The sequence below is a fragment of the Electrophorus electricus genome, chromosome 3 (assembly GCF_041902795.1).
Source record: "Electrophorus electricus isolate QZ-2024a chromosome 3, ASM4190279v1, whole genome shotgun sequence".
In the NCBI taxonomy this organism is placed as follows: domain Eukaryota; kingdom Metazoa; phylum Chordata; class Actinopteri; order Gymnotiformes; family Gymnotidae; genus Electrophorus; species Electrophorus electricus.
The window spans coordinates 33,226,991-33,241,119 of NC_137499.1; the positions used below are offsets into that span (position 1 = coordinate 33,226,991).

Genomic DNA, 14,129 nt, shown 5'->3' on the forward strand with positions numbered 1-14,129 from the left:
CTTTGTTTTCATAATGGGCTATTCAGCGTAGCACACGAGTGACATTGGCTAGTTAGCTAGCTAGCTAGCTGTGTTTGCGTTTTGATCTATGGAATATTAACTACTGTCGCCTGTGCAAGTTAAACAATAACATAGCTAGCTAGTTACTTAGCTAGCTAACTAGATAGCCAGTAATGTTCACCTGGCCAGGTATTGTGGTTATTGTATTTAAACTGACCAAGAGACTCAGCTAAGCTATAATAGGCAATTCCAACTACTTAGTTAGCTAGCTAGAGAAGTTCTACAGCTATATTAAATAGCCTAGCTTAGCCTAACTAGCTACAATGTAAAAAATTTAGTCAACGCTAGTAGTCAATATATGCCCGAAAGTTGTTGACGCGTATATGAATACGTTCTTAAATACGTTTGTGGCATATGTTCATAGTTTGTTTGAAATTATTATTAAACAAAACCTTGATTCACTGTTTTTCAACTGTAGCTTAGCCAGACCTCATTTGACTTATTGTTAAGACATTTTATCTGTAAAAAGATACCTGAATTAGTCGAAGTATTCCAAAATGAAGCGGTAGCGTTACTACTTCTTCACCTCAAATTCATAGAAATTTAAGACCAATTAGTAAATCCCCTAAAGAACTTTCAGAATCCAGTTCAGACCCAAAATAACAATGCCCTCCACGTCTCTTCTATGTTTTGTATCTGTGGTTTTGAAAACCATTATAGTTCTCATGTTTTTTGTATGCTAGGCTCATATGATAAGGCAGTACTGCTGTATGAATATGTGGGGAAGAAGACGGTGGACTTGCAACACACTGAGGTTCCGGATGCTTACAGAGGACGAGGCATTGCAAAGGACCTGGCTAAGGTTGAGTATTATAGTATACCAACAACTAATTGTGAACCTTGGGGTGGGAGAGGACCCTATGATTGTGTGTTTTTTCAGAGGTAGAAATGTATTTTGTTAAGTTAATGCATTGTATTATTCTTAGGCTGCAATGGATTTCGTGGTTGAAGAAGACCTCAAGGCTCACCTGACCTGTTGGTACATTCAAAAGTATGTCAAAGAAAATCCACACCCCCATTACCTGGATCACATCATCCATTGAGAGAGATAGCTATAGGACGTGAAAGTCTCTCATTACTGATTGGGTGGTTTGTGTGGGAGGGGCATTTGTGGCAGGGGGTGGGGATGGATGTGTGTTCCCAAATGTTTTAACTGGTCTTTGGAAACAGAACAGAGAGATACTGCACATAAGCAAGAAAAGGACAGAGGTTATCTGCAATTACACAGGCGAGATTGTAGAAGTGTTTGCTTTGAAGCATGCATTCTTTAGAAGAGGGAGAAAAATTGGGTGTTTTCTTGTGGGCCTGTTTCTGCAGCACTCAGGACTGATATAGCATATCCTCACCAACACAGAGGATTCCATGGATAACAGCCAATACAGTCATTGAAAACAAGTCTGTTTTAGTTTGTTGCAGTATTGTTACACTTTACAGGCTCTCTAGCCCAATGCCTTCAGGTCCAGTGGTGCTTATTCACAGAGGGATGGACACACACATATTCACGTTTGTGCACTAAAGTAAACATACTGCACAGTATAACTGATCAGTGAATGGGGGACGGCACTGGTCACCAACGTGCTTAAACAGCCACTGTGTATTGTGTGCATGTGTGCTTCTGTGTGAAAACTAGGGCCAGTAAGGAGTCGAAACTCCTGTAGACAATCCCTTTCTGTCCTGTAGAGCAGAACCTCTCAGGAACGACACTTTAAACACACAATACTGCCCTTCAGCACATGGAGTCTGTAATGTGCTCTTGGGTTTATTTGCATAAAAGGTGTATTTGTGAGATAATGTTTGTGTGTGCACGCATGTCAGAGTGCATGTGTGTAGAGGGTTTATGTCTGTACATTACTCCATACCTTCCTTTTCCCACAGCCTTATCAGAGATGGTGTCACTGAAAGCCTCCAACAGCCTTTAGCACATCTGCCAAGAGGCAGGCTCAGTAGGGTGCTCAGTCTACCCTGAAATGCAAACATCAGTAGCAACATCAGTGACTTTGATTATAATAATGGCCACATCTAAATAATTAGAGACTTGATGTAGTCTGTTCTGTGACTGTTAAAGGTTGTCACTTGTAATGTACAGACAAAAATGCCTGAAGTTCACGTTTTTACACATTTATGTACTCTATATTAATATTCATGTTTTTAAATAAAGAAATATATGTACCACATAATGTTGTAGTCCATATTACTGTTTATACAGTAAGTATGATCTTAACAAAAAAAATTAGTAAGGAAAAAAAATGCAGTGAATGATGTAATTGTTCTTGGACTGTAAAACCAGGAAGGTGTCCATCAAGAGATGTTTGAGCTCAAGATTTTTATATTCTCATATCAAAGACAGTTACGCATTGTTTTATTAAGTCGCTGATGGATTGTCTTGAGACACCTAGTCTCATTTTTCCCTACTGAAAAATAACTGACCTCCTTAGTGTGTAAACGCCAATTATAACTTTTCAGAGGTTAAATTAATACACCACTGTTGCTGTTTTCTAATAAAATTTAAATTTATGTAGCTGAATAATACAAAAAAGAAAAAATCCCATTTGAGCATTTCACCTTTTTGCACGAACATTAATAGCTACTGTTTTGGAGGTGGGAATTATGAATCACAGTTGCGTTTACTTTACAAATTACATTCACCCAAAAGGACAATACAGGGCAAAAATTATCCTACAACAATTGTAGCAGACCGTGAACTGTCCGTGCCAACAAGCAAAGGGTATTACAGCAGAATACCTGATTCCAGTGGAAAACAGCATTTAAAACCTCCCAAACACAAACTTGGTAATTCCTGGAAAGGCGGGCGTGAGTGTGTCCAGCAAGTGTCACTACTCTGGCTGCAGTGTATCATTCAAACTACCGTCGACATCTTGGTTACTACCAGGGTAATTCGGTATAAGAGCGCATTCCCCAAATGTAAAAAACAAAAGCGTCAACATTTTAGCTTCCATTTCCGAGATTAAAGAAAACCAATGAGGTGGTGGCAGCGTGTAACAGCAGCTCCAATCAGATTCATGAAGAAAAACAGGGCCCTTCGTTTTTTTCTTTCCTGTCCTCCCGCTTAAAGGACGCCGTGGAACAATTTGCGCAGTACCGCTCAGGCTGTTTTTAGGTTAACGTTATTCATTGTTATAGCAAACTTACTCATTTTTGCAAGAGCATCAATACGTTCCATAGTCATGAATACAAACAAAATATCTAACTACACAAGAATAGAATGATCAAATAAAAATCGAAATTAATCGCTTATGGGAAATTATTTTAAAGCTTGTCCTTTGACCAACTCGGCGTTACAGCAGTACAAGCGCTCAATACATAGACTGCATTTCAGATTTCGGCCTGGTCGCCCGAGTGTTATGCAAGTTGCAGATACAGAGGGAGACACTGAGCGCCAGAGTGCACGTGTTACTGAGCACTGGTTGTAAGACTGCGCGTACAAGTTCGTTGCAGGTCGGGTAAGGAGCTCACTGCCAAAGCCTGGGAAGAACACAGTATGGGTAAGTCCTAGCTAAGTGTTTCCAAGTCACACTAATTCATAGAGCAAATCAAGGGCTGGGTATTACGTACAAATAAATTTGTAAATGCACACTGTTTTGCAATGTTTGCACAAAGAGAAGTAGTTCGTCCTACTGATAGTTGCACAGTGTTGTCCTTGCATTCGATTGGTCATCGTCGAACGTATCAAAACATAAACAAGAATAGTGCCGTCACATTATGGTAGCTAATCAACGAGGTACTTCGTCTATCGTCTTCTTGCACTGCCCTCTATATGTTGCACACAGCTGTCCTCTAAATGGACACGATACGGATATAAATATCTCATCAATTTTGAAGGAGTGGGTGCCTCGAGTGAGTTGCTTAATGGGAGGTGTAGTTTGGGATGGGTAGCATTTGCTCTGAGCCGTTTAAGAACATAGTAAGTAGAATACTACATTACCCATAGTGCGCCACCAAAACTTTTACGTTAACACCAATGCGCCCGTTTTTCAAGATGGCGTCGTTGGGAAGGAGGCGCGGTGTCCCAGTCAACAGGGAGAGGTCAGTTACACTTAAACATTTGATTGAAACATTATAAACGAATTATTATATTCATTTGGAACAACAAGCATTCGTTAAATACTCAGTTTATCTGTGTTTAACACAGCTGTTAAAATGCTGAAAATATTGTTTCGTTTCGCCTCATGTAATGTTTTGGTTAGCTTGCTAGCGATAACTTGCTCACACTTGCTCCCTAAAGTAGCTAGCTTGTTAGCTCGCTTTTTGCTAACGTCCAGAAAGCAGTAAACCAAAAATGTCTACTCTAGATGTGTATCCACGTTTACAGGCAACTATAATGGAACACCTACTCAGGAATATTGTCTCTAAGTGTGCACACACGATTTCCATGATTGATTTACCCCGGAATTCTCATTGCTAGCTAGTTAGCTAATTTAATTAGCTAAAACATATTTTTGCTAGCTGGCTACCTGGTTAATATATTTTAAAACACAAACCTTAGAATATCTAACGCTAATTATGCGTGCAAACTTACAATTTGTTCTCCAGAAATATCCTGTTGAGACGCCTGGCGGAGTTGTTAGCTCTGGCTTATTTATCAAATCAAGATTACCTCACAAAGCACAAATGAATACCTGTAATTTTATTTAGTTTAGATAGTTGAATGCTTTATTACTGTCCGCGCATTAAAACTTGACTAGTAGTTTTATCTGGGAAGCGTGGTTTTGGTCGACTATACGCGAAGGCCACAGGTGAGCAAGTTCTGCTTCTTTTTCAGATAAAACGAGTACATAGTCCAATAAGAACGTTAATTCATAATTTCTATCAAATTTTCAGACTTTGAGAGTCAGGTTTACACAATATTAATACATGCCTTTAAAAAATGTACATCTTATCTGTAGGCAAATAAGCAGAGTAAAATAACTTGAAGTTATAATGAGTGAGGTTTTTTTTTTCTTTCCTTTTTGTTTTTCCTTAGGGGAGTGATGGCGACAACAGAGTGTTACATTGTTCACGAAATCTACAATGGCGAGAATGCACAGGAGCAGTTTGAGTATGAGCTGGAGCAGGCCCTGGAAGCACAGTATCGCTACATCGTGATCGAGCCCACGCGCATCGGTGACGAGACAGCCCGCTGGGTAGCCGTGGGGAACTGCCTGCACAAGACGGCCGTGCTGGCAGGGGCCGCCTGCCTCCTGACGCCGCTCACCCTTCCCACCGACTACTCGCGCTACGTAGCACTGCCAGCAGGTGCACTCAGTCTGGCCTGCGCCGCCCTCTATGGCATATCCTGGCAGTTTGACCCCTGCTGCAAGTACCAGGTGGAGTACGACAGCCAGAAGTTGTCGCAGTTGCCGCTGCACACACTCACCTCGTCGACGCCTGTGGTGCTGGTGCGGCGTGACGATGTGCACAGAAAGAGACTGCACAACACAATAGCTCTCGCCGCCCTGGCTTACTGCGCCAAGAAGATCTATGAACTGTATGCCGTATGAGCATCACCGCACGCGCACACAAATACATGTGTACACACACACACACACACACACTTGTGGGGAGATGAGAAGCACTACTAAATAGAAATATTTGCATACAACACACAGACACAGTGGAAATCTAACAGGCAGAAAGACGCGTGTATGAAGAGGGCAACCTGCAAGGAGCCCAAAAAAAATGAAAGAATGGAACAAATGTGAAGAAACGAGGCACTTTTCCCCTCACACTTTTCCGTCTGTTCTCTCAAATGGTGAGGGAGCGACTGGTCAGATTGGATCAGATAGGATAGGATGGGAGGATGAATAGATGAGAAGGTGGATCGGGGATTCATTATTGTAAAACTAGAAGGAAGATTCATCCCTTCTTTTTCTGTACTCTGAAGTGACATCAGCATTGCACTTGCCCCACCCTTCATGGTCTCTTGTCCTTTGGCATCCTCCCAGCCTCTCCCTGCCCTGCCACATGCGCTGTGCTCCCGCACCTGGGCAACAACCCACCAGACTGCGAACGCATGGCGGACAGGGGAAACAAACAGACCTTTTAAGTATAACCGTTGAATCGCCCCCCCCTCCACCCCACCCCTGTGTAGTTTTACTGTACCCCGCATTGGTGCATCACCTTTTCATTAAACAGTAGGAGATTTAACCTCAATGCAATCTCTGCTGATCTTTCATTTGATCTTTAATTCAGGCTTTCCTCGAGTTGGGGAATACTGCCAAAATATATATTTTCAAGGTATACATAATGTTCTGAAAGTAACCTATATGAAAATACTCAAACTTCTGTACAGTTTGTTAATCCAGTTATTGGGTCTAGCAAGCAAGGTATTTGTGACTTTGGTTGTCAGGCAATATTAATTAAGCCAGGGTCACTTCAGCCTAAAAGGTTATTGAAATGCAGTGTTTTTTGTGTGTGACAGTAAATGACATCATATTAATTTCATACTATTTGTGTAAGACTTTTTTTTTTTTTATTGAAGACAGTGTTACAAAGAAAAACATTGACAATTACTTGACCAGTGCTCAGTCTGGTCTTGCATCAAAAACATGAATATCTAATATTCCTTTCATTTATCATGGATCAAGTTCCCAGGCTCTCTGTCTTGTAAAAGTAAACCTTGTATCTTCTTACATTATAGTCAGTGTAGCCTGTGAACCAAGATGATTCTGTACTGTTCTTCATCACCCTATCAGTCTCAGACTGAGTGACAGCTCAGTGGAGCTTGTCTTCCTTCTTCTTAAAGGGGACAGGTGGCATTTATACCACACTAACAGTAAAATTTCTACCTTGTACTTTTAGTGTTTAAAACTCTTCATACCTGTTTGTGTTTAAGAAATGATGCCATATAACAAAATAGTGCAAATGACCCAATTGCAGTTGAGATCTGATTTGGACAATACAGTTTTATTTGTGTTGAACATTAGCTAAGACTGCAGCATTTCCAGAGACCTAATAAAAACCTAACACATCAACTCAGTGAGAAATTGAGATTTAAACAGTATCACTCAAATATTTGCACATTAGTTGTTCAGACACAAATATTAAAGAATCACTTTCATAAATTGAGGATTCAGCTCTCTGGATGCAGAGACTAGATCATATGATCAGCAGCAAGACTGTTTAAAGTCCATATTATGATTAGAACCAAGTTGTGATTGGAAAGCCAGTTTCAGTTTAAATGAGTTAGTGGGAGCGGATGACACGGTGTCTAAAATGTTCCTTTTAACAGCATTCTGGCTCTATAAATTGCCAATTAGTAGTTGGATGTTTACTAAAGGTTCTAAGAGAACCTTTTATGGGTGAGTTTGTAGTGTTGGGAGTTTACCAAAATGTTCAAATGAGTTTGGGCAAAAAAGAACTGCACTTGAAATAGTACTTCAGTGGATGGAACCACTGGCCATGTAAGACTACAATATGGGGACTGACACTTGTTTTTCTGGACTTTGATTAGGCCTAGTATGAGAGAGTACTCTGGCAGTAGACTTCCCATAGACTTTCTCTGGAAAACATTCATGTATAGTCAAAACATTTTGACTATACATGGACAACAACCCAATTCTATAAACTAAAATCTCTTTGAAACTGCATTTCTTTTCAAAACTTGAATGTTAAATATTTACAGTTGCTTGGATACAATTTTGTGCTTTAAAGAAGTACAAAATGTACTCAATATCTTTTCCCTGGTACTAGTATATAAATTCTGTATGGCTATCAGACACTACTCCACACTTGCAACAGAGCTTTGTAGTGGCATCTGTTCCTACTGTTCTCTCTCTGCTCTATTCCCAAGGGACATGGTAATTGGGTTAGTAAACTACAAGGTGGTATAAAACAGAATTAGATCACAATCTGGCTATTTTTCAGCAAAAATGCAATGTAGTCTTGCCTTCTGTCAATACCAATATATGCACATATAAATCCAAAGAAGATTCTAGGTGAGTAACTGCAGTGTACTGTAGTAAGAGATCTAGAGATATTCAAAATTTCAGAGAGGTCCTTCATCAGCTGTGCAAGCAAAGTGCTTCACATACACATACATACATACACACACTGAGTTCACATGCATGGTGGGTATATGAAATTGTCATGTTCTGAAAGGCTAGGTGTGAAATGTTGGCCATCCTATTAGACCAAAACAGATAGTTAGGCAGCCTATCAGACCACAACAGAAGACCCACAGATGGCAATAGGATGGCATTATTTATTTTATAACTTTTGTCAGTTAACTGGAACTAGCCATCTTTAGGGTATAAAAAGGACATAAATTGGGAAATAAATTTAAATGGACTTCAGTTGTGAATTCAACGCCAACAAGCTGGAAGCCAAAAAAAAACCAACAACCAAAACAGCAGCTGTACTAAATTCCTATCTGGGCTAAATTAGCTCAGGGCCTAAAGAGGGTTGATCTCATTACGGGTTGATCAGTTTAGTTGGTTTGGCCTGGTCAATAGGCAGGCCACAAAACAAGTGCTTAATCCAGCCCTGTACAATGACATAAAAGGAATGCAATCCCATGAAGTTTAAGAACATGTCCTATTAGTTAACCTCTGACTTAAGTTCACATGTTATTTGGATACTGCATGATCTAGGGGGAGAAGGACTGGGTGAAAAGGGACAAGATTAATCCACTGAATGACCAAAAGAGCAGGGAAGGGCAGAAATGCAGGAAGATTAATTACAGAACCTTCAGGATCCATTTGGTTTAATTCACATTTAGCAGCTTTATTACATATCTACACTGTTGAAAATCATGTCAAACACGTTCTGCATCTCCTGTACTGCTTATTGTACCCATTCCAACACTACACAAAAAATCTTTACCAAATCCTTTCAAACAACAACTCAAGACAAACACTGTAAGGCATTTACTGTTCTTTTACTCTCTGCTCCTTTTTGGCACGAGAGGCCATCACACTGAAGAAGGCGGCAGGCCATAGCGTACGAAGGTAGACAGCGAGAGCAGGTAGTGGCCCGGCCAGTAGCACATCTTTCTGTCGATAACAGACAGCCTTCAAAACGGCCTGAGCCACTTTTTCTGGGTCCCACCCCATTGCCGTGGTCCTGTCCATCACTGAGAAACAAAGGATAACAGTAAAATAAGCATCAGAATTTAAATAAAGGGTTTTTAAAATGCTTCAGTACAAATATCTCTCAGAACCAATAATCTTATTATCTCACCGCCATATTTAGATCCATCCCCAGTAATGGCATTGACTGACAAGTTGGTTCTAATGTATCCAGGGCTAATGACTGAGACCTGTAAGCCAAAGCTTTCCACCTCTGCCCGCAAGCAATCAAAATAGGCCTGCATTGCATGCTTGGATGCTGCATCTGAACACAGAGCAAATTCCCATGGATGCATTATTTACAGTCTCTGTGTTAGTAAATGAACAGTTAAAACTTCAGTATTAACTGTGTTCCTGGTGGATATGTGGAATTGACCGTCAACCATCAAACTACTCTCTCTCTCTCTCTCTCTCTCTCTCTCTCTCTCTCTCTCTCTCTCTCTCTCTCTCTCTCTCTATATATATATATATATATATATATATATATATATATATATATATATATATATATATATATAAATAAAAAAACACACACACACACACACACACACACAGAATGATGTGCCAAAAGTCATGGGACAAGAACTACTATCATGTAGGACCACTTATAGCCCAGTCAACTGCAGCTTGGCATGGCATTGACATTCCACCACAGGTGGAAGACATCCGAAGGTATGTTGAACCATGCCATCTGGATAGCCATTCACAGCTCTGTGGTATTTGTAGGTGTAAATGGATCAATTCTGGACAACTTGGGTCCGAAAGCACGGTGCATTATCCTGCTGAAATATCCCATCATTATAGGGGTACATGAAGTCCATGAAGGCTTGCAAATGATCACCAAGTAGTGAAACATACCAGGCACCAGTAAATGATGTGTTCAGGCGTACAAGTTGACCCAACCCATGCCATGGGAACACGCACCACACCAGTGTGGAACCACCACCAGCCTGCATACCGACGACTGGGGTTGGTAGCTTCATGGGGTCTGCGTCAGACGAACCCTACCATCAGCTCAAAACAATTTGTACCGTGACTCATCAGACCATGCCACACATTGCCATTCTCTAGCAACCTCATGAGCTCAGGTGTGTGATGTCATGGTGTTAACAGAGACAGTCTGGTGGATCTTCTGCTCCCATATCCCATGGAAATTAAATAAAGCTCCACTGACCTGCAGGATATTTGTGTAGGGTCGCCTGCATTAGAAGTGTATGTGATTTCTGCTAGATTTGCTCGTCTGTTCACACGTACAATTCCAGCCAGATGCCACCGGTCACGATCATTAAGCAACCGTGGGCAGCCACTGTGGGTGGCATTTCAGAAATAAAATATATCATCCATCTGGCACCCATGATCATGCCTTGTTCGAGTTCTGATAATTCACGTCGCCTTGATATGAGCATGCTAGCCTGTGTTCAACCTCTCTCACACACCTCACTTACACTTACACGTATGGGTGTTCCCACGCCATATCCTGAGGTAAAGACACTTCATATTCAATTTACATACTGCTATCCCATGACTTCTGGCACATCAGCGTATACATATTACATAGCATAAATCATACCATAGTCTCTTCTAGGCTAAAACATTGCACCAATATGCTAAAACACAGTAGGGCAGCAAAGCATGTCCCATGCTATATGAACTTGTTGCTAATACTATATACTAATTTCAGTGGAAATAGAGCTTTGTGAATGACACCTCCTATTTCATATTTCAGAATTTAGTGCTTCATCTGTTATGTTTTGTTTTGTTATTAAATGAATTTGAGCTTTATAACTACATCGGTGAATGCCAGCAATTAAGGCTTCCACTACAGTTTCTATATGTGTAAATCAAGTATCTCCTTTTCATTATAAATGTTTCCTCATGATTTCATTAACAACAAAAAGTTTGGGAAAAACTTTTGTCACTACAAACTTGTGTTGTCAATCTTTGACATCAGTTATTAACAATGACAGTCTATGACACTTAAGTCTATTCATTGGTAATATAGTCCATAAATTGGTAATTCTTATTTTTATATAGGAAATTTACCCAATAATTTTCACTCAACGTCTCCAAAAGTAAGCCCTCAATTTAAGCAGTTTAGACAACAGCATTCAAAACAAAGGCCCTTCAACACACTTGCACATTAGGTTTCTGCACTAGTCACAAAATGTTCATGTCAAAGGATGCATATGAATATTTGGATGTGTGTGTACTCACATGCCGACCTATAGGGGATGGCGATTTTCCCCTGCACACTACTAATGGCAACTATGTGCCCACTACCTCTTTCCACCATGGATGGAAGAACAGCTAGATAAGCAGGAAGGGAAGGAGAGACAGAAAAATGTAAGCAACATCCTTGTGTATGGGTGTGCACTGCTTCTGACAATTTAAGTACTTTGATATAGCAATGTAAGTACTATATAATATAGCATCATAGCTGGATTAACTGTATTGGCTATACATGTTTCAGCCTAGGACCTCAAACATAGCAAGAATTCGCTTCACCAGATATTTAAAAATAAATAAATAAAAGTTCCAACAAAATGTAAAGTTTATTTACTATTAGGTTCTATTTTTCATTTAGGATTTCATCACTAGCAAACTAGCTAGTGTTTTAAGTGATGGCACATCCTAGGACAGTGAGAGTCGGGCCTGCAAACAAAAACTTCAGCAGGAGAAACAAGCATAACCTACTGAGATCATTTATAAATCTTTTAAATTAATGATGTATTTCAGAAGTCAAGCAACCAGCATCTTTAGTGATCTTTTACTAGGCTATAGTCCTATTCAGACTGCATGTCAATCCTTTTTGTTTATTTTTCTGTTGCAATAGAATGAGTGTAGAAATACTTTTTATTGCTTAAGACTGACCAATTCATTATATGGTCATTGTTTTTTATATTGCATATATAAAATCTACACTTTAAAAAGGTCCCTATTTTTTCATAGCCTATGGCCCAAAATAAGTGCTAAATCTAGCCCTGTATAATATACTGCTGCTTAAATTAATTCCTTTGAGAGTAATAACTGAACACTGTTGAAGGCATTTTCCTCAGGTTACCATATTGTCTGTAGTTGGCCTTTTTAGACATTTTGTGAAGTGTTTCTTCTTATATAATCAAATATATAGAAGCAAAGTAATATATGTACATATATCTCATTACTTAAAATCACTGTTCTGCTACTTTACACACTACATTGAATCAGACACATAATTACACAGGTATTCCACTACAAAGCTACACTGTTACAAGTACAATTAACGATTACCTAGCAAGCAAAATGTACCTTGAGTAAAAGCAACAGGGCCAAAGTAGTTGGTCTCCATGACATCCCTCTGCACTGAGACACGGGTCTCCAGGATGCTGCCACGGTAACTAATGCCTGCGTTGTTAATGAGCACATCCACGTGGCCGTGGCACTTCAGAATCTCTATTGCTGCTCTGGAGACTGTATCCGGGTCGGAGAGGTCAAAGACGACTATGCAGGGTATATAGGTCTGACCACACAAACGGGATCCACTCAGCTTTGAACATTACTGAGCCTTACTGAAAAACTGTGCATAAACACTTTTTCATTATATTCTTAATAGCTTAAAAATATTCACACGTTTTAAATGACACGTATTGAAAATGCAATGTATACAATTAAGGTATAAAATAGACCTTTAGTTGCAAGAACTGAAAATATATTTGTTGGAGAAATGGAGAGAGAGAGCTGGAGAGTTGGGGTGTGTCTGAGAGAGAAACTGTGTGTACCCGTATTTTTCCATCTGTCACGGCTTCCAACTCCTGAACAACCTCCTGCAATCTTTTCTGGTTCCGTCCACACAGGATAAGCCGCGCCCCCGCAGCATGGAACACATGTGCACATTCTGCGGAAACAGGCATTTGCGAACACGTCAGACCCTATTTCACATTATATCTATTTCATGTGTAGTCTGTTTGTACTTATTACCTTTGCCCAGGCCAGAACTGGCTCCAGTGACGACCACGACTTTGTCCTGTAGATTTTGCCTGCCTCTCGCTCTCTGGATGATCTTTAATAAAAGCAGTAGGCCAGCCGTCCCCAGAGCCAGTGCCCCCACGCCTACACCTAATGACCGTTCCATTTGGCTAGTATACACACACAAATCAGAAATATTCTATTTTATCTGTACTTCCATCTTCAGCATTTTAACATAATGTGCCCTGGTCATCTTTTACAACTCTCGCAACCCCATCTGTATGCTAATGTTAGTTAGCGAACAAGGCAACGTCAAATATCCTGACATATTTAGCTAATAGGCAAAGGCGTATAATTCCTCATTTACGTTAAATTATTTGTTTACGGGCAGTACAGACTGAACATTAGCTTGAGCGATAGATAGCAATCGTAGCTAGCCAATTCATTTTACAGTTGCAGTCTCGTAGAACCAGGTTATTCATGAAGATTAATATGTTTGCCTCATTTCGGAACCTGAATTATGAATATTCTAAAACATTCGTCTTTATACCATTTTCAAAATGCATTTTGTGTGCAAAAAAAGCCCAGCTACATGGATATTTGCAAGTTACTTACCGGAAACTAAGACCCATGTGATCACGTCACAAAGGAACATGGCCTTTATTGCCCAGTAACAAGCGGGATGGAGTAACCAGTGATACCCATGCGAATGAGAGCATGCACAAGTCCTATTGGTCTTTCTTGTCAAACAGTAAAGCATCATTTTCTTGTCTGGTGGTTTTAAATGAGCAAACATCAAGAGACAACAAGAACCATGTTTGTTTCTGGAACTCTATTTTTACAGGGTGGGATAAAACCCCTTTACAAATGCAGATATCTTCAAAACAGCAGAAAGAAGCTTAGACGCCTTGTAAGTTATAAAAAAAAGAACACGTTGCAACATGTAAATTAATAAATAATCCAAATAATTTACAGTATGTTATTTTAAAAAGCGCAGTGAATACTGTAATCTGTTACAGTCTATTTACATCAGAAACATTCATTCATTACATCAGAGGC

General features: G+C 39.9%; 3 protein-coding genes and 1 long non-coding RNA gene across 7 annotated transcripts in view; 2 read left to right on the forward strand and 2 right to left on the reverse strand.

Annotated features, from left to right (window-relative positions):
- natd1 (protein NATD1) overlaps window positions 1-2,226 on the forward strand; it is a 2,753-nt gene extending 527 nt beyond the window's left edge. Inside the window, exons 2-4 of one of the 2 annotated variants that reach the window (XM_081711193.1) lie at window positions 744-862; window positions 987-1,051; window positions 1,936-2,226. In XM_081711193.1, coding sequence (XP_081567319.1) covers window positions 744-862; window positions 987-1,051; window positions 1,936-2,026 — 275 coding nt within the window. In that variant the 3' untranslated portion in view covers window positions 2,027-2,226. The other variant, XM_027014621.3, reaches the window with a different exon arrangement.
- Window positions 1-3,990, reverse strand: part of LOC145657018 (uncharacterized) — a 6,573-nt gene extending 2,583 nt beyond the window's left edge. The window contains exons 1-2 of the long non-coding RNA XR_014122790.1: window positions 3,697-3,990; window positions 1,920-2,022 (exon numbers count right to left, since the gene is read on the reverse strand). This is a non-coding gene — a long non-coding RNA (uncharacterized LOC145657018). The remainder of the gene's footprint in view (window positions 1-1,919; window positions 2,023-3,696) is intronic.
- On the forward strand, window positions 3,409-6,501 carry tmem11 (transmembrane protein 11). Of its 2 annotated transcripts, XM_027014619.3 has the most exons (3): window positions 3,470-3,563; window positions 4,058-4,104; window positions 5,042-6,501. In XM_027014619.3, the coding sequence occupies exons 2-3, from the start codon at window positions 4,058-4,060 to the stop codon at window positions 5,556-5,558; spliced, it is 564 nt and encodes a 187-aa protein (XP_026870420.1). In that variant the 5' UTR covers window positions 3,470-3,563; the 3' UTR covers window positions 5,559-6,501. The 2 variants fall into 2 exon arrangements, with proteins under 2 accessions (XP_026870421.1, XP_026870420.1); XM_027014620.3 differs by lacking the exon at window positions 4,058-4,104 and having other exon boundaries at window positions 3,409-3,563.
- Window positions 6,502-6,846: 345 nt separating this feature from the next.
- Window positions 6,847-13,753, reverse strand: dhrs7b (dehydrogenase/reductase (SDR family) member 7B). Of its 2 annotated transcripts, XM_027014616.3 has the most exons (7): window positions 13,686-13,744; window positions 13,083-13,240; window positions 12,884-12,999; window positions 12,414-12,624; window positions 11,340-11,432; window positions 9,238-9,390; window positions 6,847-9,130 (listed from the first exon to the last, which is right to left on the reverse strand). In XM_027014616.3, exons 1-7 carry the CDS (start codon window positions 13,700-13,702, stop codon window positions 8,925-8,927), a joined length of 954 nt encoding a protein of 317 aa, XP_026870417.2. In that variant the 5' UTR covers window positions 13,703-13,744; the 3' UTR covers window positions 6,847-8,924. The 2 variants fall into 2 exon arrangements, with proteins under 2 accessions (XP_026870417.2, XP_081567316.1); XM_081711190.1 differs by lacking the exon at window positions 9,238-9,390 and having other exon boundaries at window positions 13,686-13,753.
- Between the last annotated feature and the right edge of the window lie 376 nt (window positions 13,754-14,129).